Raw genomic sequence first — 21,847 nt, 5'->3', positions numbered from 1 at the left:
AGTCGGACTCTAAGGGAATGGAAAGAGCCGTCGACATCTCCCTGAGGAATTTGGTGAAAGAGGACTGTTCGGGTTTTGAACCGGTATCAGCCACCGAGGGTTCCTCGTCTGTTGACGAAGCGACTTCCTCGGTACCGTGCGGGGATTCTTCCCATAAGTCCGGGTCCCTGATGTCGGGGTGCGCATGGCGGGACATCGGTGTGGAGGGCTCGGCATGGCGGGTCTTGGAGAGAGACTTGCCGGAGCGTACCGAGGCGGTACCGGGAGAGGAAGACCGGTGTCGTTCCTGGTACCAGGGAGGGTCGTTATCAGAGCGGGCCTGCACCGTAGGTTGGGAACGGTGTGGTTCAGCCGAGAGTACCGGCATGGAAGTGTTAAGCGGTTCCGAGGGGGGTCGACACCGATGGGATCGTGCAAGGCTCGGACCGGTCCGGTACCGGAAGGTGTGGGGCCAACATCGCCGGCAACAGTTGCTGGAGTTGTTGCTGAAGCCGTTCTTGTAATTGGGCTTGGAGTATGGCCGCAATGCGGTCGTCCAGGGGAGGCACCGGTACCGCTTTTTTCTTCTTTGGTACTATAGGTGCCGCTCTACGCTCTGGCGATGAGGAGGCCGATGACGAGGCACTCACCGATATCTGAGCGGAGCGTTTGCGGGGTCGGTGCGATGCCGGGAGGACCGGTGTCGCAGCCGTGGCAGGAGGGCGCTCAAGGGAAGTGGAAGGCTTCTTAGCCGGCTTACCTGGGGCCAGCGACCCTGAAGAAGGATCCGATGGCGTCGAAGTAGTCGGTGCCGACTTTTGAGGTGCCGTCGACGTCGCAGCAGGTTCCATGGCAGATACGGTATCGAAGAGAATATTTTGCTGGATCTGCCTATTTTTCAATGTGCGCTTTTTAAGAGTAGCACAGCGGGTGCAGGTGTCAGCCCGATGCTCCGGACCCAAGCACTGCAGGCACCAATTGTGCGGGTCGGTGAGAGAGATCGGGCGTGCACACCGCTGGCACTTCTTAAAGCTCGGTTGAGGGGGCATGAAGGGAAACACGGCCTCCGCAAAATCGAAGCCGGAGGCCTGTATGGTGGCAACAGGCCCCGCCGGGGCCGGTCTGAAAAAATAAAGGAAACTCGACGAGTTTTTTTTTTTTTTTTTAAATAGAAGTAAAGTAATCCGAAGGGAAAAAATAGAAGAAAAACGAAAAATTACGCGAGCGGGAAGGCAGAAACTGATTTTTCAACGGCCGTTGAAAACACATGCGTCTTCTTCGCTCCGCGGAAACGAAGAAACTGGGGACCACGCACTCCTCTATCGGGCGGGAAGGCACTCGCGCATGTGCAGTGCGGCCAACTAGAACATTCTAGTTAAAAGTGTCCGTACCGGGGCTCCGTCGGTGACGTCACCCATGCGTTAAGAATATGCTGCCTGCTTGTCCTGGGATAAAGACTCCTTCTGGCTCGCAAGCCAAAGGATAAACTGAAGGGGGCAGTAGAATCCTCTGGTGAAGGAGAAGAAATTGAAAACCTGGAGTGGATTCCTTCTGCATGGTTCGCGAGCATGAGATTACCCGCCCATCCAAAATGACATATCTTTTGCAGTAGAAAACTTTGTTTATGCAAGTATATCCACTATAATGATTAGATAATTTTGACTTGATAATCTTTTAGAAGACTTTTAAAAGTATATCGTATTGAATTTACTGTGATGTATTTGATATTGTTGAAACATGCACTTAACTAATTTGTAAAATGAAACAATTATTTTTGCTTTGAGATTTACAAGTGATGTACCCTTAGTTAAAAGCAGCAAAATATTAACTTTTTTTTCCCAGTTCATGTTTCTTTTATTAATACTCGTAAATCTTTTTTATTAGAAGAAACAACAAAGCACAGTTACTTACCGTAACAGGTGTTATCCAGGGACAGCAGGCAGATATTCTCACATGTGGGTGACGTCATCTACGGAGCCCCAGCGCGGACAGCTTTTCAAGCAAACTTGATTGAAGTTTCAAGTTTGCTACACTGCACCACGCATGTGCATGCCTTCTTGCCCACTAGAGGGCACATCCCACCTCGTGGTCCTCAGTTCCATAACTAGCAAAGAAGCCATCCCCGGGGAGGCGGGCGGGTTGTGAGAATATCTGCCTGCTGTCCCTGGATAACACCTGTTACGGTAAGTAACTGTGCTTTATCCCAGGACAAGCAGGCAGCATATTCTCACATGTGGGTGACCTCCAAGCCAACTAAAAAAAGGGCAGGTGGGAGGATGGCAAATTAGGAAAACAGATTACGTAACACCGACTGGCCAAACCGGCCGTCGCTTCTGGACAAAGTGTCCAGACAGTAGTGGGAGGTGAACGTATGAACCGAAGACCAAGTGGCAGCTTTACATATGTCCTCCACAGGAGTAGATCGGAGGAAAGCAACCGAAGCTGCCATCGCCCGGACCAGGTTTAGAGATAACTGTAGAGGTAGGCAATAAAATTAGTCAGGGACCGCTGACCAGGCAATATGCCTGGTGGGCCGCCGCGTGAGCGGACCGCTGGGCTGGATGGACCTCTGGTCTGCCCCGGCGGAGGCGACTACTTATGTACTTATGCCCCGTGACTCGACCCGGAAGCGTAAGACCAGCCTGAGCGTAGCAAAAAGAAATACAAGCAGCTAGCCAGTTGGACAAGGTGCGCTTGGAAACAGGATGTCCTAAACGATTAGGATCAAAGGACAAAAACAATTGAGGAACCTTCCTATGTGACCTGGTACGTTGGAGATAGAAAGCCAACGCCCTCTTACAGTCAAGCGTGTGGAGCGCCGTCTCGCCAGGATGGGAGTGGGGCTTAGGAAAGAACACAGGAAGGACAATGGACTGATTGAGGTGGAAATCAGACACAACTTTAGGTAAAAATTTAGGATGGGTGCGGAGAACCACCTTGTCATGATGGAACACAGTGAAAGGCGGATCCGCAACCAAAGCATGCAACTCACTAATCCGTCGAGCAGATGTGAGGGCAATCAGAAATACCACCTTTCAAGTAAGAAATTTCAGGAGAGACTTGTCGATAGGCTCAAAGGGAGACTTCATCAGTTGAGCTAAGACAACATTCAAATCCCAAACGACAGGAGGAGGCTTCAGAGGGGGACAAACCTTGATTAGACCCTTCATGAAACGCGTCACCAGAGGGTGAAGCGAAAGAGAACGTCCATCCAAGTGCCGATGGAAAGCCGAAATGGCACTGAGATGGACCCGGACAGATGTCGTCTTCAGACCGGAATTAGACAAATGTAACAAATAGTCCAGTACCGAAGACACCGGGACCGAAATCGGATCCAGATGACGCGAGGAACACCAGGAGGAAAACCTGGTCCACTTCTGGGAATAACAAAGCCTGGTCGAGACTTTGCGCGAGGCTTCCAAAACTTCCCGCACCGACTGAGAAACCGGAACCGAAGTCAAGGGGAAAGGAACCAAGCGGTCAGGTGTAACGACTGAAGATTGGGATGCAACAGCGAACCCTGACTCTGAGATAGCAGCGAGGGAAACACGGGCAGAAGCAGAGGCTCCCTGGTACAGAGTTGGAGAAGCAGGGAGAACCAGTGTTGACGAGGCCACCGAGGCGCAATGAGAATCATAGTGGCTCTGGAAGATTTGAGACGAACCAACATCCTCAAGATCAGGGGAAAAGGAGGGAACGCATAAAGGAACCTCCCTCCCCAGTCGAGAAGAAAGGCATCCGCTTCTAGACGGTCCGGTGCGTACATCCGAGAACAATACAGGGGTAGTTTGCGAGTCTCCGGGGAGGCAAACAGATCCACGTGTGGAGTCCCCCAGCGGTCGAAGATCTCGCGCAGGACTCTGGAGTTGAGTGACCACTCGTGCGGCTGGAGAAGCCGACTGAGTTTGTCTGCCAAGCAGTTCTGTTCCCCCTGGATATAGACCGCCCGTAGGAAGATGTTCTGGGAGATCGCCCATTCCCAAAGACGCAGAGCTTCCCGGCAAAGGGACCAAGAACCCGTCCCACCTTGCTTGTTCACATAATACATGGCCACCTGGTTGTCCGTTCGCACAAGGACTACCTGATCGTGGAGCAGGTGGCAGAATGCTCGAGCCGCCAGAAAGATGGCGCGAAGCTCCAACACATTGATGTGACAGCGTCGGTCCTCCGCCGACCACAGGCCCTGGGTCCGCAGACCGTCGAGGTGGGTCCCCCACGCGTACTCCGAGGAGTCCGTGGTCAGAACCTTGCGATGTGGAGGGACGAGAAAGAGCAAACCCCCGGAAAGATTCGAAGAGTCGGTCCACCAACGGAGCGAGCGTCTCAAAGAATGAGCCACCGTTATGCGCGAAGAGACAGGATCGCACTCCTGGCGCCACTGAGAGGCCAGAGTCCACTGAGGAATTCTCATGCGCAGTCTGGCAAATGGAGTGATGTGGACCGTAGAAGCCATGTGGCCCAGAAGCATCATCATGCGCTGAGCCGACACCACCGGTAACTGAGAGATCAGACGGCCCAACCCAACCAAAGCCTCCAACCGAGGAGGAGGGAGGAATGAACGGAGGCGAACAGTGTCCAGCACTGCACCTATAAACTGAAGTGATTGGGTCGGGCATAACTGCGACTTGGGGAAGTTCACTTCGAACCCTAGTCGTTGAAGGAAGCCGATAGACTGTAGGGTCGCTGAGATAACCCCTTCCCTGGTCGGGGCCTTGATCAGCCAATCGTCCAGGTAAGGGAAGACCTGAAGCCCCCGAGACCTCAGGGCTGCAGCGACAACCACCATACATTTCGTGAAGACTCGAGGGGACGAAGCCAGGCCGAAGGGGAGGACCCTGTACTGCAGGTGTAGCTCGCCCACCTGGAACCGTAAGAATTTGCGGAAGGCGGGATGCACCGGAACATGGGTGTACGCTTCCTTCAGGTCCAGGGAGCACATCCAGTCTCCTTCCTCCAAGAGAGGATACAATACCGGAAGTGACAACATCCGGAACCTCTCCTGGACCAGGAAGTTGTTGAGCTTCCTGAGGTCTAGAATGGGACGCAAGTCCCCGGTCTTTTTTGGGACCAAAAAGTAACGGGAGTAAAACCCCCGCCCCCGCTGGTCGGGGGGTACAGGTTCCACCACCCGAAGCCTCAACAAGGCCCTGGCCTCGGCCAGGAGGATGGGGAGCTGGGTCCGATTGTATGGGCAAGCCCCCGGTGACAGTTCCGGCGGCACAGAGCAAAAGTTGAGAGAATAGCCCTCGGAGACGGTCCGGAGCACCCAAGCGTCGGATGTTATCTTGGTCCAGGCCACGTAAAAGGACTGGAGTCGACCCCCAATGGGAAGGGGGTCCGGCGCGATCGCGGAGGGGGGCCGGCCCCATCCGCTTAGCCCGTCAAAAGGACGGCGGTGGCTTGGCAGGGGCCTGCGCTGGAGTTTTGGTTTGTCCCCCTCTGCCCTGTCGAGGGGGGCGCCGAGGCGGTGGCCTGGAAAAAGCCGGGGTCGACTTTTGAGGGTACCGGCACGGGGGAGGCCGGAAGGGTTTCTGCGGCGTGGCTCGAGGTTTCGGACGGACCAAGGAGGCCAACGAGCGCTCCTGTTCCGAGAGCCGTTTGGTCGCCGCCTCCAGGGATTCATCAAATAATTCGGACCCCACGCAAGGTAAGTCCGCAAGGCGTTCTTGCAGGTTTGGGTCCATATCGAGGGTGCGTAGCCACGCCAACTGGCGCATAGCTACCGCAAAAGCCGACACCCTCGACACCAGCTCAAACGTATCGTACACCGCATGAAAAAGGTACAAACGCAATTGAGTCAGGTTGGACATAAACCTGTCGAACCCTTCCTTGCGGGAGTCCGGCAAGTCTTCACGATATTGGGGCAGATCCTTTACCATGCCACGCAGATAGGAGGTAAAGGTAAAGGCATAATTTAAGACTCTGGTTGCCATGAAGGAATTCGCATAGAGGCGACGACCAAACTTGTCAAGGGTCCGACCCTCCCTGCCGGGCGGGACCGCCGCAGAAACTCGGGAGGGTTGCGTCCTCTTGAGCGCAGACTCGACCAGTAGGGACTGGTGGGAGAGTTGAGCTTTCTCAAAACCCTTGGGTGGAATCGTCCTGTACTTTGACTCCATCTTAGACGGCACCGCTGTGACTGTAAGAGGAGAATTCAGGTTCTTAAGCAAGGTCTGATGAAGGACCTTATTCAAGGGCAGCCGAGGGGATTCCCTTGGGGGAGTGGGAAGGTCCTGCTCCTCGAGGAACTCCTTCGTATATTGCGATCCAGCCATGAGGTCCAGACCTAAGGCACGCGCCATGTCTTGCACAAAGCTGGAGAAGGAGGACGGCCTGGCAGGCGGGGAGGGAGTCCTCGACCTCTCCGCCGAACAGAAGGAGGACGCCTCGTGAGAATAACGTGGCTCCCTACCGGACCCCGAGCCCCATGAGGCCAGCTCTAATGGTCTCGAGGGGGTCGGGGAACGTCTCCGCCTCGAAGAACCCCTGGGAGACGTCCCAGGCGTCCGAGGGACCGAGGCACACCCCCTCTTCCGCGGCGAGGAGTCACGAGAATCCCCTCTCGCAGGGGAACGGAGAAGCCTCGGGTTATCGAGACAAAGCTCCGAAACCCGCAAGGCCTCGCCCCCGAGCGGCGAGGAGCGACCACGTTGCCGAGGAGAGCCTCGCGAACGCTTCGGCTTCCTCGGGCGACGCCTCGCCCGAGGCCAGCCCGAGGGCGAAGAACCCCGGGAGGACCTCGAGGAGGAGGAGGAGGAAATCCGTCTCACTCTGCGTACCTTGTCCCGGGGCCGTACACTGCTCTCAGGCGGGGCCCCCGAGGTCGAGGTCAAGGTCGAGGTCGGTGGTGCCCCGGTAGCCGAGACCGAGGGAGTCAGGTCCGAGGTCGCCGAGGTTGGTGCCCCCGAGGCCAAAGCAGTCGAGGTCGCAGCTCGCTGCAGTTGTTCGAGGGCGCCAGACAGCTCCGAGGAAATCAATGCTCGGAGCAGGTCCTGGAACGCCGGAATCCCGACCATGGTAGGCAGGTCCGAGGCCGGGGGATGCTCCCTGGAGGGCGACCTCGGTCTCGAGTATTCCCTCGGGGCATTAGTGGCCGGAGTCCTGGACGGGGCCGAGGTCGACCCACTCGCCGCAGAGGAGCTCGAGGATGGCTTCTTCGATGACCCTGGAGTCGGGGATGGAAAAGAGGACTTACCCGAGGCAGGTTTGGTCGCAGGCGTCGGCGTCGAGGTCGAGGGATGCGGCGAAGCCGAAGGCGCCGAGGCCGAGGTCAAGGCCGGGGCAGAAGCCGAGGCCGACGTCGAGGCCTTCCCGGGCGCGGAGTCAACTGCGAAAAGCTCCGCCATCCTGGCGCGACGTCGACGGAGCGCTCTGGCCTGAAAAGTGGAACACCGATCGCAGGAATTAGTCGGATGCTCGGGTCCAAGGCAGAGCAAGCACCACCGGTGGGGGTCAGTGATGGATAGTAACCGCTCACACTGGGTGCATTTCTTAAAGCCCGTCAAGGGACGGGACATGAAAAGGAAAAGGGGCCGGGAACGAACGACGTCCCGCGGCCGCGGCTCCCGGGAGCCCCCGGAGCCCAACGGAAGAATTAAAATTTTTATTTATTTATTTTTTTTACGAAAAATGACAGCCAATGACGAAAAAACAAAAAGTAAAGCACAGCGACCGAGCTAAATAACTCAGACGCGGTGTCAGAAGGCAGAAAAATAGGAGCTCAATTTCCACAGGGCTTCTGGCTCCGCGGAAAAAACTGAACTGAGGACCACGAGGTGGGATGCGCCCTCTAGTGGGCAAGAAGGCATGCACATGCGTGGTGCAGTGTAGCAAACTTGAAACTTCAATCAAGTTTGCTTGAAAAGCTGTCCGCGCTGGGGCTCCGTAGATGACGTCACCCACATGTGAGAATATGCTGCTTGCTTGTCCTGGGATAATAAACAGTACAATCTTTACATTGTAAGGAACTCAAACCCCATGAGGGACAGTAAATACTCTTAGTACCCCCCTGGCCTTCTTTACCTACTTTTAACACAGATTTCATTTGAAATAAACGTGTGCTAAGGGACATCTGTGCATGCTAAATACTGCATGTCCCTATTTTATACCTATGGGCCATTTGGCACTTAGTACACACTAATGTCTGTTATGGGCCCTTCTACTTTAGTAAGTTATAAAACCCAACTAGACACACCTTTTTCTTCTTCCTCTTCTTCTTCTTCCTCTCCATCTTCCTTCTCTCCCTCCTTTGTCTCTTCTTTGTTTTCAATTTCTTCCTTACTTTCCTCAAGTGACTGATTATCCTTATTTAATTGTTCGGCACCCAAAGTATCATCTTCTGGTTCAGAAGACATGGTTATGATCTGCAAAACACAAAATAAGAATTTCTAGCATAGATGTAGATTTGTTATAATAGTGGTCACTAATAAAAAGACATATGACTGGATAAGTGAAAAATCCATAGACTTATTGGGGAGGCTCCATCATTTCATCCTTTGCAAATTAGGTCTCAGGAGGGAAACCTTCGGAAAGCTTGAAATACTGCCACACAAAATTTCAGAATGAACTTTTTTTTTTGCTATTAAATAGACTTTCTAGAAGTTCTCTATACACTTCCTCTTCAATATTCGGGTTTGGCACTCATGACTGGTGATTCGCAATCGTTGTCGTCCTCCCCCTCCCCCCCGACTTTTCAAAAACTCTACAACTTACTTAGGGCCGACTGATCCACCCCTGGCTCCCTCCCATCTCCCGGACCCCTCCACAACCTACTTAGGGCCAACTGACCCATCTCCGCCTCCTCGTGAGATGACAGCGGGAACTCACGACAGCCATTTTTGTTTGTGGCACTGCCCTGTTTCATTGCTAAACCACCAGGCTTTAAAAAGTAAGTTGTGGAGTGGTCTGGGAGGGAGCTGGGGGTGGGTCATTCTGCCCTATAGTTATTCACGGGTCAGTTTTGCCCCTAACCCCTGCGAATATTGAGGGGAGAAGTGTCGTAGGAAAGCTCTTGAGCTTTTTGCACAGTCATATAATAGCAGCCATACTATTCATTAATTCATTCCATTTTCTATACCGTCCTCCCCGGGGAGCTCAGAACAGTTTACAAGAATTTCATTTTTCCCTGTCTGTCCCTGCAGGCTCACAATCTATCTAATGTACATGGGACAATGGGGGGATTAAGTGACTTGCCCAGGGTCACAAGGAGCAGCGTGGGTTTGAACCCACAACCTCATGGGTGCTGAAGCTGTAGCTTTAACCACTGCGCCACTCTCCTCCCCCTAGGTTAGACCAATAGTCCATCTAGCCAAGTATCCTGTTTCCAACAGTGGCAAACCATCTGATCCCATCCACACAAGCCTCGAATAGTTTTATACTGAACTTATTATATTAAAGTATAAAAAGAAACAATATTCTGTACAATTGTCAATTTGGGTTATTCCATGTCAAGTGATCAAGGGCTCCCTGCATGACCATCATGGATTTTGATAAAACTTTATGCACAAAGTCCCACATGTATCAAACGAACTTTGGTAAAGTTTTAGTTTCACCTGTGGAATATTCGTGAAGATATAGCCATTTGTTTGACCCCATACTGCAATGACATACAGTACGACAGTGACATTCTGACAACTTTGAGACACAATATCTCACGAGCTATGTTTCCAAAAAAACTGAAACTTAGCTACCCTGCACAACTTTTGGAGCTCTATTCAGTGCTACCAATAATAATTTTTGTCGAGCACTGAGTGAATGGCTGAATTACAGTAAACTTGGCCGAAAAAATTAGTGCTCCAAAAAAAGTCAAAGTTTGACATTACTTAGCTCCCACAATAATTGAGTAATAAATGCGAAATTTGGCGCATAATGTCTCAGTACAACGTTGTTTTCAAAAGTACAATTTCAACCTCCAAGCTCTTTCCATTAGTTTACAAATTAAGTGTAAAGTTGCTAATTTGTGTAAAAAGGCCAAAAATAGGGTATTTTCAGCCTGCTTTTACAGAAAAATACTTTCAGAAACTCTTTCAAATCAGTCTCATTAGAAAGAGCATATTTCAAACCCCCTAGAAAAGTGGGCTTCATTTTTCAACGCAGGTTAACAATGCCCGAAAAAGGGGGACAAAGTTGGGAGATGTCACCATGGCAATGGCCTACGTTTCAACTTACAATTATGTCACTTTTCACACTGTTTTTCCCTGTTTATTTTTACTCAAGCTTTGGGTACAATTATAGTGTTCTTAATTAATGATTATTCCTAACTAGAAATTGAGGTGATAATTTTGTTGCATGCAGATCATAAATTACAACTTGTTTTCTTTTTCAGATCCACATTATTATTAATTCAGTTTATAATGGATACCAACGAATCGATGCCAACAAAGTGGACTTCACTTCGGCTTGGGAACCATATAAGATACCCAATTTAGGCTTGGGAACCTAGGATAAGACACCCTAATCATTGGCTTTGGAACCAGAAAGATACCAACAAAAAGCTTTGGAACCTTGACAAAGAAACCAAATGCGAGGCTTGGAAACCTGGACGAAGTGGCCCACCCGTGGCTGGTATTGCACAGCTATTGGGCGTGACCCCTATGGCGATGGGGTTGCCAGTTCAAACTCTTGAACTGGTAGTGACAATGTCACCATGGACCAACGCAATAGAGTAGTAGTAATACTACGTCAATACAAAACTGTAACTTTAAAAATGACAGAACTATGTTGAAATAGAGGTTGTTGCCGTGGCAACGTCTCCCAACTTTGTCCCCCTTTTTCAGCCATTGTTAACCTGCGTTGAAAAATGAAGTCCACTTTTCTAGGGGGTTTGAAATATGCTCTTTCTAATGAGACTGATTTGAAAGAGTTTCTAAAAGGTATTTTTCTGTAAAAGCAGGCTGAAAATACCCTATTTTTGGCCTTTTTACACAAATTAGCAACTTTACACTTAATTTGTAAACTAATGGAAAGAGCTTGGAGGTTGAAATTGTACTTTTGAAAACAATGTTGTACTGAGACATTATGTGCCAAATTTCGCATTTATGACTCAATTATTGTGGGAGCTAAGTAATGTCAAACTTTGACTTTTTTGGAGCACTAATTTTTTCAGCCAAGTTTACTGTAATTCAGCCATTCACTCAGTGCTCGACAAAAATTATTATTGGTAGCACTGAATAGAGCTCCAAAAGTTGTGCAGGGTAGCTAAGTTTCAGTTTTTTTGGAAACATAGCTCGTGAGATATTGTGTCTCAAAGTTGTCAGAATGTCATCGTCGTACTGTATTTCATTGTGGTATGGAGTCAAACAAATGGCTATATCTCCACAAATATTCCACAGGCGAAACTAAAACTTTACCAAAGTTCGTTTGAGACATGGTGGACTCTGCATATGAAGTTTCATCAAAATCCGTGATGGTCATGCAGGGCACTTTCCAAGAATCTGATCACTTGACATGGAATGACCCATTTTTAAATCAGCATCTTCTCCCCATTCTCTCTTCCCCATTTCCCTTCAGCGTCCTCAGCCTACTCTCTCCACTTCCCTTCAGCACATCCACATAAAAACAAGCAAGCAATTTTATATCATTTTCATTCTATTCATTCATAGAAATTAAAATCTAAAATAATGCCAGTCACATAACGAAACATGATTTTACAAAAATAATTCCCTGCACAGTCAAGCCTGTAAGGATTACTAGATATCTTTCAGCTGCTCCCCTCCAGCCCCCTTACCTTCGTGGTCGTGGCCAAGTCAAAATGATCTACCAACAATAAAATTTTTAAAAAACACTAAGCACACTGTACGCAGAGAAAATGTTAATTATCATTTATATTCCGCGGGTTTTCAAAGAGGTCAAGGCAGATGACTTTATACAATGTCACCTCAGTAACAACTATACAAAAATAGACAAATACACCCCCTCCCCTTTTACTAAACTGCGATAGTGGTTTTTAGCACAGGGAGCTGCACTGAATGCCCTGCGCTGCTCTCGATGCTCATAGGCTCCCTGCGCTAAAAACAGCTATTGCGGTTTAGTAAAAGGGAGCTATAGTGCAAAATATAGACAGCAGATATAAATTCTCAAAACGGACACATTTTGATCACTAAATTGAAAATAAAATCATTTTTCCTACCTTTGTTTTCTGGTTAATTTCATCAGTCTCTGGTTGCCCTCTATTCTTCTGACTGTGCATCCAATATTTCTTCCCTTCTTTCAGTCTCTGTATGCTTCCTCTCCTCCAGACCTCATTCCCTCCCCCAACTCTTTCTTTCACCCTGCCCCCTTCTTTCTTTCTCTCTCCATGACCATGCCCCCTTTCTTTCTTTCTGTCTCCCTGCCCCCCCTCCTTTCTTTCTTTCTTTCTCCCTGCCCTCCCCCAAGCCATCGCCATTGAGGAACAGGCTATCATCATCACCGGGGAATAGGCTGCCACCGTCACCATTGGGGAACAGGCCGCTGCCAAGTTCTGAGCTCTCCCTGCTTCCCTTCCCCAAAAAGAGGATGCTGAAGCGCCAGATTGACCAACTTTCACCACCCGAAGTCAATTCTAACGTCAGAGAAAAGTTCCAGGCCTCTTCCTCTTCCTGTGTCCGTTTCGAAAATTTATATCTGCTGTCTATATTTTGCACTATGGCTCCCTTTTACTAAACCGTGATAGTGGTTTTTAGCACAGGGAGCCTATGAGTGTCAGGAGCTTCGATGGAAATTCAGCGCAGCTCCCTGCGCTAAACTCCGCTATTGTGGTTTAGTAAAAGGGGAGGGGTATATTTGTCTATTTTTGTATAGTTGTTACTGAAGTGACATTGCATATTATAAAGACATCTGCCTTGACCTCTGGAAAAAAAACAACTTGAATATAAATGATAATTAACATTTTCTCTGCATATACTGTGCTTTGTGTTTTTTAAAATTTTATTGTTGGTAGATCATTTTGACTTGGTCATTTTAAAAGTGGCTTGCAAGCCAAAGAAGTGTGGGCACCCCTGCCCTAGGATGATAACTCCTACCTTAATCAGGAAGGAGAGGATCTTAAATGATACACTGTAATACCTATGGGTGTCAAGTGGACCAGGAGCCCATGCTCCACTCCCTTGAAATCCAACCAAATTTACAGGGGTGTTGTCTAGGGTCTCAAATGAAACTCTGCAAAAAGTTTTTGATCTATCTCAATTTGGTCAGGAGCTAGGGGTGGATGAAGGGTACAACTCTACCAGCAGTCATGTACTCTGAGGTACTTCCATGATTTGCAATATGAGCTTTTACAGTCAAGTGAAGCTGAAGATATGCATAAAGCCATATTTTTTAGATGGTCATATCTTCAGCTTCACTTGACTGTAAAAGCTCATATTGCAAATCTTGGAAGTACCTCATGGTACATGTCTGCTAGTAAAGTTGTACCCTCAGCTGACTTACCTACCAGCAGAAGTATGAAGCCAAACTGTGCTAAAAATTTTCATTCGTGAATTTTTTTTGCCTACTTTGCTGACCTGTAGAAATGGAAGCACGTTTGCAAAAGATTTCAAACTTGGCACAGAAATTTGCTCCAAGGTGTTGTACCAAACTGCAAAATTTCAGACTCCTAGGTAGTTTCCTTCTGCCGCAGTGCTTAAGCAAAGTTGGTGTTTTAGGTCATACGAGGTATGGCAGTGGATTGATTGCTTTTGTTCAACCACCCAAAGTTCCTGACCAAATTAAGAAAGATCCAAAAAATTTTTCAGAGTTTCATTTGAGACCTAGACAACACACCTGTAAAATTTGGTTGGATTTCAAGGGGGGAGTCGAGCGTAGGCGGTTTTCAGTATTGGTCCACTTGACATGGAATGACCCCCTATGGCCAGTTTAGTATGCCTTGTGGATCCTAAATTGTATATTATAAGATCTATGCATGGGAGAAATTAATCTTCCCCTCTGCCACCACACACAATTTTTAGTTTGTGAAAGTTTTCAGTTTTTAAAGAGCATGAAAAGTCATAATGAAAGTTCTGAATAGGAAACTGCATCTTTCATATCCAAAACATTTTCAGCTATACTGAATATTTGCACTTGCAAGGGAATGGCTAGATTTTCCCCTATATTTAACATATGTAACATTACTAGTAAAGATGTATTTATTTATTTTAGGTATTTAGGTATCTAAGATTGTATCTTTATTAAGTTTAACTGTACTGTATTTAATCATTGAGATGGCTTTGGGGAAATCCACTGCTTATTAGGATAAGTAGCATAAATTCTATTTACTGCTTGGGATCTGGGTTGGCCACTGCTGGAAACGGGACAGACCAAAGCTTCATCAAGCCCTGTATCTCATTTCCAGCAGTGACCAACCCAGATCCCAAGCAGTAAACAGATTTTATGCTGCTTATATATTCATGATGTTATAGGAAAAAAACGCTTATTTCAACGATTAATTCTGTTAAGAAAAATGTGTTAAGTAATAGTGAAGATCATATTTACATTACACCCTTCTTTTCTGTTTACAATGCGTTATTAACTTCGCATAGCTTTTTTTCTTCTTTGCATTATTTTAAAATGCAAATGCAAAAAATAAAACTCCTTTGATTTAGGGAGCAACTTGAGCTCACCGTCCTGATGTTTGCCAGACTGCTACCGAGGTACTGTATTTCATATTGACATTATACTGTAGTTTACTATAAATCAGTCTAAGCTAAAATATAAAATACACTATGATTCTAATGCAAACAAAAACGTTATTTATGAACTACGTACAAACGCTTAGCTTTGTGATGCATCCTACTTACTTATCAAAATGAAAAAGACTGAAAAGCCACCAAAGCAGACTAGATGGCAAAGTGCCTTAACATGACACTGCCGAGACAGCCAATGGCGTGCAAGCGAGAGGCGCAGACTATCCGGGCCTGCTTTTAAGCCACATTCCTGCTGCTGCGCCGCCGGCCCCTCTCTCCAGAGGCCGGGACCCAGCTTTCATCTACACGGCGGGAAATACGAAAGAGACAAGATCGTGATACAAAGGCGCTCCCTGAACCTCCCCCCACTTCGCCACCTAAACAAATCTAGACGAAAGACATTTTTTTTTTTTTTTTGCTGGGCACTAACTTCCGTGCCCATTCCTGAAGGCAGAGCAACAAGAAACAGGTCACACACACGTAAAGAAAATGCCCCACCCACCCCCAAAGCTGGCGTGCGAGACAGCCCCGGCCTGAACGAGTTGACCACACAGACATACCAAGACATCCAACCCAGCAGCTCCACACAGGCAGTCCGCGAAAATAAAGGGGGAGGGGAAGGAAGAAAGAAAAGACATGGAGGCCGCCTTGCTGCAGAGTTGGCCGACGCTTGTTGACCTGCTGCCTCCACTGTTTCACCTCGCATCCCCCCCGTTCACGGCGCTACTCTCTCTACTATGCAACCTGACCGGAGTTACTAGAAGTCCCTCACGCGCCCTCTTCCGAGTTTAGGCCCACTACTGGGAAAGCCGACGACTATGCTACAGCCGCCTGTTCCATTCCCGACTGCGACACGCCTGACAGCAAGGTGCATAAACCGCCTATAGGTACTCACCTTCAATAAACGCTTGCAATGAAGAGAGGAAAGCAATGGGCGAATCGAGGTCGCTAACTCGCAGGGAGGATTGCCGCGAGACGGAAAGGGGAGAAGAAGAAGAAAAAAAAAAAACCCCTACAAAGCGCGCGCACGTCCCTCACCACAACTGTAAATACTGGTTTTAAAATGGAGGTTCTGGAACCAAGCGGGAAAGCGGTGGCCAATCAGCGCGTGCGATGGGCTGGGGAGAAGGAGGGAGCTCAGCTCTGGGAAAGCGAAGCTCCCGCTGGTGTTCCCAGTCTCTGCTGGGGCAGCAGCGCCAGGAGAAACCGAAAGGAAGTCAGGACACAGTCATGCGTAGTTCCAGGCGATTTAAGTTGAGAAAGGAAGATGGTATAAGAAATGGACTCTAAAAGGCCTTGCAGTGTGGTTTTATTTTGACTTTCAGTTCCAAAATTTTTATTGGAGTTTAAAGAGTAATAGAAACAACATCCAGAAATCCTGGTAAAGTACAGTCAATATCAACGTGAACGAAGAAAAGTGGTTGCAGTAGGACCGAATTCCAGTGGGTGGGCTTGAAGATCACAAATTCTTAACTATTTTAACGTTGTCACAGACTAGAAAACAGGACCGCTGCAAGGACACGCCTTAGGTAACCTTCAGACGTTCCCTCCCCTTTTAATTAACTTTCACGGTCTTAGCTACCCTCCCTTGCTATTTTAATAAACTCTTCATTATCATCTCAACACTACCTCTCCCACAGTAATCCTTTGAAAATGCATACTTAGATTTCTTGTACAATCCCACTCTTATTTCTGGACAATTGGGTTATGCATCTTTAGTGGTGTGACTGCTTGTGGGAAACCTCATTTACATAATTTTTCAGACCCTCCTCTCTTACCTTGGAACTTTTCTTCTGGTGTTTATTTTTCTTTAAAGCCAGCCTTTTTGTTTGCAGCTTTGCACCCTTGTCATCCTGCTGCAGGGGGTTTCCAGTGGGAATTGTCAGGGTTGCCAGATGACAAAAAAATTCCAGCCAAACTCATGGCAAAAAGTAGACCAAAGTGCTCGGAGTAGCCTAAAACGTAGCCCAAACAATTGCCGCAGGAACCCCCTCTAATTTATCAAACAAATGCTTCATACCAATACAAATGTATATTTACACACTGCACATATCCCAAACAGTCCATAACGGTGTACAAAAGACCAAAACTCAAATACAAAACATTCAGGAAAAACACACTTAAAAAAGCACTTAATGTAAAAATTCTTCCCCAAATTAAATTAAAAGCTCATCTAACTTCTAGAAATAACGAGCCCAAAACAGCAGCAGATTTATTTTACCAGTGTTAATTTTCAACTTGAATGTGCCCACCACTCCATCTTCAGAAAATAGTGGTCCAAAAGCTCCGCAGATGCGGAGTAATTCTCTTCAAAAGGCAAGTGCAACAATACATCATTGGCACAGGAGTACAAAATAACAGGAAGATGATCAAAATAAGCAGCCATCACATTAAAAAGAATGTATGGGGGTTTTCTGCTGTTGAATTTTGAGCATGCATTTTATACATTTTTGTTTGTAATATTGACCATTGTGAAGTTGCTATTTGTAACATTGTTGCTTCATCTTTGCTCAATAAAAATGATTTATTTATTTAAAAAAATGTATATATTGATGACCTAAAGAAGACGGTGTTTACAAAGGTAATCGCACAAAGGTACAAAGCTAATCACACTTGACTGTTGTACCCTAAAAGGTGCTTTCACACTGAAACTGTTGTTGCAAAGGTTTTGTATGTTTCGTTTAGATTTCTTCCTCAGTATTGCCTCTCGTACTTGGCCCATTTACCACAGTGTATCGCAAACTGTGTGCCGCCTGAGATTTCAGGTGTGCCACGATACACTGGCGAGGAGGAGAATCGTCCACGCTGGCTGACTGCCACAGGATGCACCTCTCACTACGAGAGGTGCGTCCTGTAGGAAGTCAGCCAGCGCAGATGACTCTCCTGGCCGTCGACGTGATGGCATCACACACTTCCGGATTTAGTGTGCCACTGGCTGGAAAGTTTGCGAGACACTGATTTACCATGATGGTAGGGGTCTGAAGCATTATCAGCCTTAAGTTGTGAATGAGTTGGAATAGTGAGATGTACTGTACTGACTTACAGACCAGATGTGTCAATTCCTAATTGTTGCATGAGAAGAGGAGCTATTAAAGCCCTTATTTTTCCAAGATTTCCCTGAGATTAAGAGAACATAAGAAAAATGTTGTTTATCCCTAATTGTAAGTTGCAAATCATACTTATTTTCATATAGTTTTTTTTTTTTTTCTGATTTTTCAAATGTATACATTGTCAAGTTCAAAATATCAATAAAGAAATTAAAAAAACAAACAAACAAACAAAAAAACAGCATGAAAACTCAGCTTAAGCTTTCCGGGTGTGTACAAAACTCTACCAATGGCTGTGGAACAGGCAACTTCTGCTGGTCCAGACCTGAATGTATATTTGAACTTTGGGGATATATGGAGGCCAAGGCTCAAGCAGTTAAAAGGAACACTCGGGTCTGAGCTGACAGAGGAGGAAGTTACCTATTGCTGCTACTACTACTTGCTTGAATTCTTTGAAGGTGTGAATAAACATGTGGCTAAAGGCGAGCCAGTTGATGTAGTGTATCTAGATTTCCAGAAAGCTTTTGACAAATTTCCTCATAAGAGGCTCCTGAGAAAATTAATGAGTCATGGGATAGGAGGAAATATTCAATTGTGGATTAAGAATTGGTTATCGGTTAGAGGATAGGGTTAAATGGCCATTTTTCCTCAATGGAAGAGGGTAAATAGTGGTGTGCCGCGGGATCAGTACTGAGACCAGTGCTATTTAACTTATTTATAAATGATCTGGAAATTGGAACTACAAGTGAGGTGATTAAATTTTCAGATGACACTAAATTGTTCAAAGTTGTTAAAATGCATGCAGACTGTGGAAAAACTGCAAGATCTTAGGAAATCGGAAGACTGGGCATCCAAATGGCAGATGAAGAGGACCAAGATGGCGGCGATGTAGAGAAGCTGCGAGAGACGCTGATAACAAGCTCCTAGCCTGTGTTTTCATTATACCTGATATTGATGCCTTCTAAGAGGAAAGGGGTGCTTAGGGTCTCTGCCTCGTCGGCCCTGACGTCCACCCCGATTCAACAGACGATGGATCGTTTCTTCGCGCCTTCTCCGGCGCCCACACAAGCTGGAGTGGAGAGCTCGGCGTTGGGCGGTGACGGGAGGGAGTCACTGGCCCTTTCGGGCACTGAGACATCGCTGTCTCCTTCGGCTCCCATGACGCCTCCGTGTCCGGCAACAGCCGAAACGCTGTGGCGAGAGACACACGCTTCCGGAAGTGAAAGCGTGGGGTCTCCCGGCGAGGGCACAGCGTTGTCGGCGGAACAGCAGATGGAAACAACAGCAGAGAGAGGGGATCTTTCTCTCTCCCAGACGGAGGTCTCCATGAATAGCATCTGGCAATTGCTGCAAAGGATGGAAGGGAAAATTGAAAAATCAACTGAAGAGGTAACAAAATTAAATTAAAAATTGGAATTATTGACTGGGTCAGTTGAATCTATGAAGTTAGAGTATACAGGCCAAGCCAAGCAAATGCAGGTGGATATACAACAATTGCAACAATTCAAATTGGCTTCAATTAAAGATATCTCCACCATTCATAAGAAACTAGAACAATTTGAAAATTTTAATAGGCGTTTGAACCTCCGCTTTCTAAATTTTCCTCAAACTTCAGGAATGTTACCTATTGATTTGTTGAAAAGATACTTCATTGAGAATTTGGAAATTTCTTCAAACTGTATTCCTCCAATTAACAAAATTTATTACCTACCAAATAAAAAGATGCCTGACGGAAATGGAAACGTAAATGGAAATGAGATTGGGAAAGTAAGAGAAGGAGAGACAAATGTGATAGATTTTGCAAATGTGACGGCTTTACTGGAACAAACGATAACATCTGAAATGGACAGAGCAACATTACTAGTATCATTTGTCTTTGAACAGGATGTGAATATGATTATGAAATTGTTTTTCAAAAATTCCCAAAAATTATTTGGGGGACGGAAAATATGGATATATCCTGACGTAGCTAAGACTACACAGGAACGGAGGAAATAATTTCTTGCAATGTGACAACAGACTATAAATATTGGAGCAACATTTTTATTGGTGTATCCCTGCAAATGCCTGGTTAGGTACTTAGGTGTTAAATATGTTTTTTTCTCTCCTAACCATCTGAAGGAATTTCTAGATGTTAAGCAGATCATTAAGGATTAAGGGATAATAATAGTAATGGGCGCTAGATACATTATGCCTTTCTTCTTTGTACTATTCCTCTAAATTTCTCTCTAATTTTAGTTTTGGTCACCCCCTGTTTACTGTTTATTGTGGTCTAAGAAGGGGTTTATCACTATGATGATTGTTGTAAAAGTATTATTGTGTTAAAATTTTCTTCACTGTATTCAATGTAACAAGAATTAATTCTTGTAAAATAAGACTGTATAATTATAAATAAAAAATAAAAAAAACAAATGGCAGATGAAATTTAATGTGGACAAAAGCAAAGTGATGCACATTGGGAGGAATAATCCAAATCACAGTTACCGGATGCTAGGATCGACCTTGGAAGTCAGCGCTCAAGAAAAAGATCTAGGTAGGTGTCATCATAGACAGTACGCTAAAACCTTCTGCCTAATGTGTGGCGGCAGCCAAAAAAGCAAATGAAATCCTAGGAATTACCATATATACTTGAATATAGGATGAGATTTTTGGGCACAAAAAAGGGAGACTTGTCCTATATTCGGGTCATCACCCGACCCCCCCCCTCCCCGACTTGATGCAGGCCTCTGATAGGCCAGGACAGAAGAGATGTCTCCAGGCCTAGCCCAGCTGATACAAATAATTTTTTTACCCCCCCCCCCCCATGTATCTTTTTCGTTATCCCTGGTGGTCCAGAGGTATATGGGCAGGCTTGTGGTGTACAGGCACGCAGGAGCAAGCTCGAGCTCCTGCGCCTCTCGCTGAATGGCTGACACCAGTTCTCATGAGACTTGCGAAAACTGATGGCAGCCATTCAGTGAGAGGCGTAGGGCTGTGCGGGCGCTCGAGAAGCCCGGAAGGAGGTGTGCAGGTCAGGAGCGCGGTCCTGCCCATACACCGCTGGACCACCAGGGATAACAGAAAAGGTACATGGGGGGGGGGGGGGAAATAATTTGTATTGTTTGGGATGGGAAACGAGAGGGATCTTTCTGGCCTACCACTAGACCACCATAGGTGGAAGAGGAGGTGGGACAGGGTGCAGAGCCTGACAGGGAGAGGAGACATGGTGTAGTGCATAGCCTGGCAAGTAGTGAGGGGGGCTGGCTGCATAGCCTGGCAGGGAGGGAAGGGGACTGGGTGCAGAGCTATGCAGGGCAGGACAGGGAGGGAAGGGGGCTGGGTGCAGAACCTGGCAGGGAGGGGGGCTGAGGGCAGAGCCTGGCAGGGGAGGGTGTGAGGGAGAGGACACTGGGTGCAGATCCTGGCAGGGCTTGGAACTTGAATATTATATTAGAGTCAACCATTTTTCCTCTTTTTTGGGGGAAAAATGGGGGTCACTTATATTCGGATCGAATTATATTCAAGTATATATGTTATTAGAAAAGGGATGGTAAACATGACTAAGAATGTTATAATGCCTGTATCGCTCACTGGTGCAACCTCACCTTGAGTATTGCGTTCAGTTCTGGCCTCCTTAGCTCAAAAAAGGTATAGCTTTTTCTGTTGGTCTGGATACTGAAATATCATAGATATTCTGCTACACTCTAATGGCCTCCTGAGTATGAGTAAGGGGTGCTTGATCACTCCCAATATTGTGAAAACTCCTGATTGTGTTAAGGGCTAGATAATTTCCATTGGGTTTAGCACCCCCACTCATTTTGAAACATTAGCTCTTATGGCTTGATTTATGTTAATGCTGGAGATTATGACTAGACTGGTTTTCATCTAAGACTTTCACTGAATATAAATGACCAAACCAGGATTTACTAGGTCTGATTCCTACTGAAATCATGTAATTTCTACATGCTGTCTGTATTCTATCCTGACAGTATGTTGAATTTGTTATGTACATGATAACCCTTTAACAACAAGCTTAGTGTACAAGTGAAAGATTAGTTGTTGATGTCATGTTACTGACCTCATGGTCTCATAAGAATATAAGAACATCTGCTGAACTACTCATATACAAGTTATCATTAATATGCTTAGGACCCTAAACAATGTTTTTACAAGCACAGTAAACTACAGGTGTCCTGTACTCAG

At 46.7% G+C, this 21,847-nt stretch overlaps 1 protein-coding gene across 2 annotated transcripts in view; it reads right to left on the bottom strand.

Moving 5' to 3' along the window:
• Positions 1 to 15,645, bottom strand: part of DEK (DEK proto-oncogene) — a 151,159-nt gene extending 135,514 nt beyond the window's left edge. The window contains exons 1-2 of one of the 2 annotated variants that reach the window (XM_033934578.1): positions 15,514 to 15,645; positions 8,174 to 8,342 (exon numbers count right to left, since the gene is read on the bottom strand). In XM_033934578.1, coding sequence (XP_033790469.1) covers positions 8,174 to 8,333 — 160 coding nt within the window. In that variant the 5' untranslated portion in view covers positions 8,334 to 8,342; positions 15,514 to 15,645. Of the gene's footprint in view, positions 1 to 8,173; positions 8,343 to 15,178; positions 15,373 to 15,513 lie in introns of those variants that run through there. The other variant, XM_033934576.1, reaches the window with a different exon arrangement.
• Positions 15,646 to 21,847: the final 6,202 nt, after the last annotated feature.

Source organism: Geotrypetes seraphini, chromosome 2 (assembly GCF_902459505.1).
Source record: "Geotrypetes seraphini chromosome 2, aGeoSer1.1, whole genome shotgun sequence".
In the NCBI taxonomy this organism is placed as follows: Eukaryota; Metazoa; Chordata; class Amphibia; order Gymnophiona; family Dermophiidae; genus Geotrypetes; species Geotrypetes seraphini.
The sequence above is the reverse complement of the archived record's forward strand: the minus strand, read 5'-3'. Positions and strand labels throughout refer to the sequence as shown.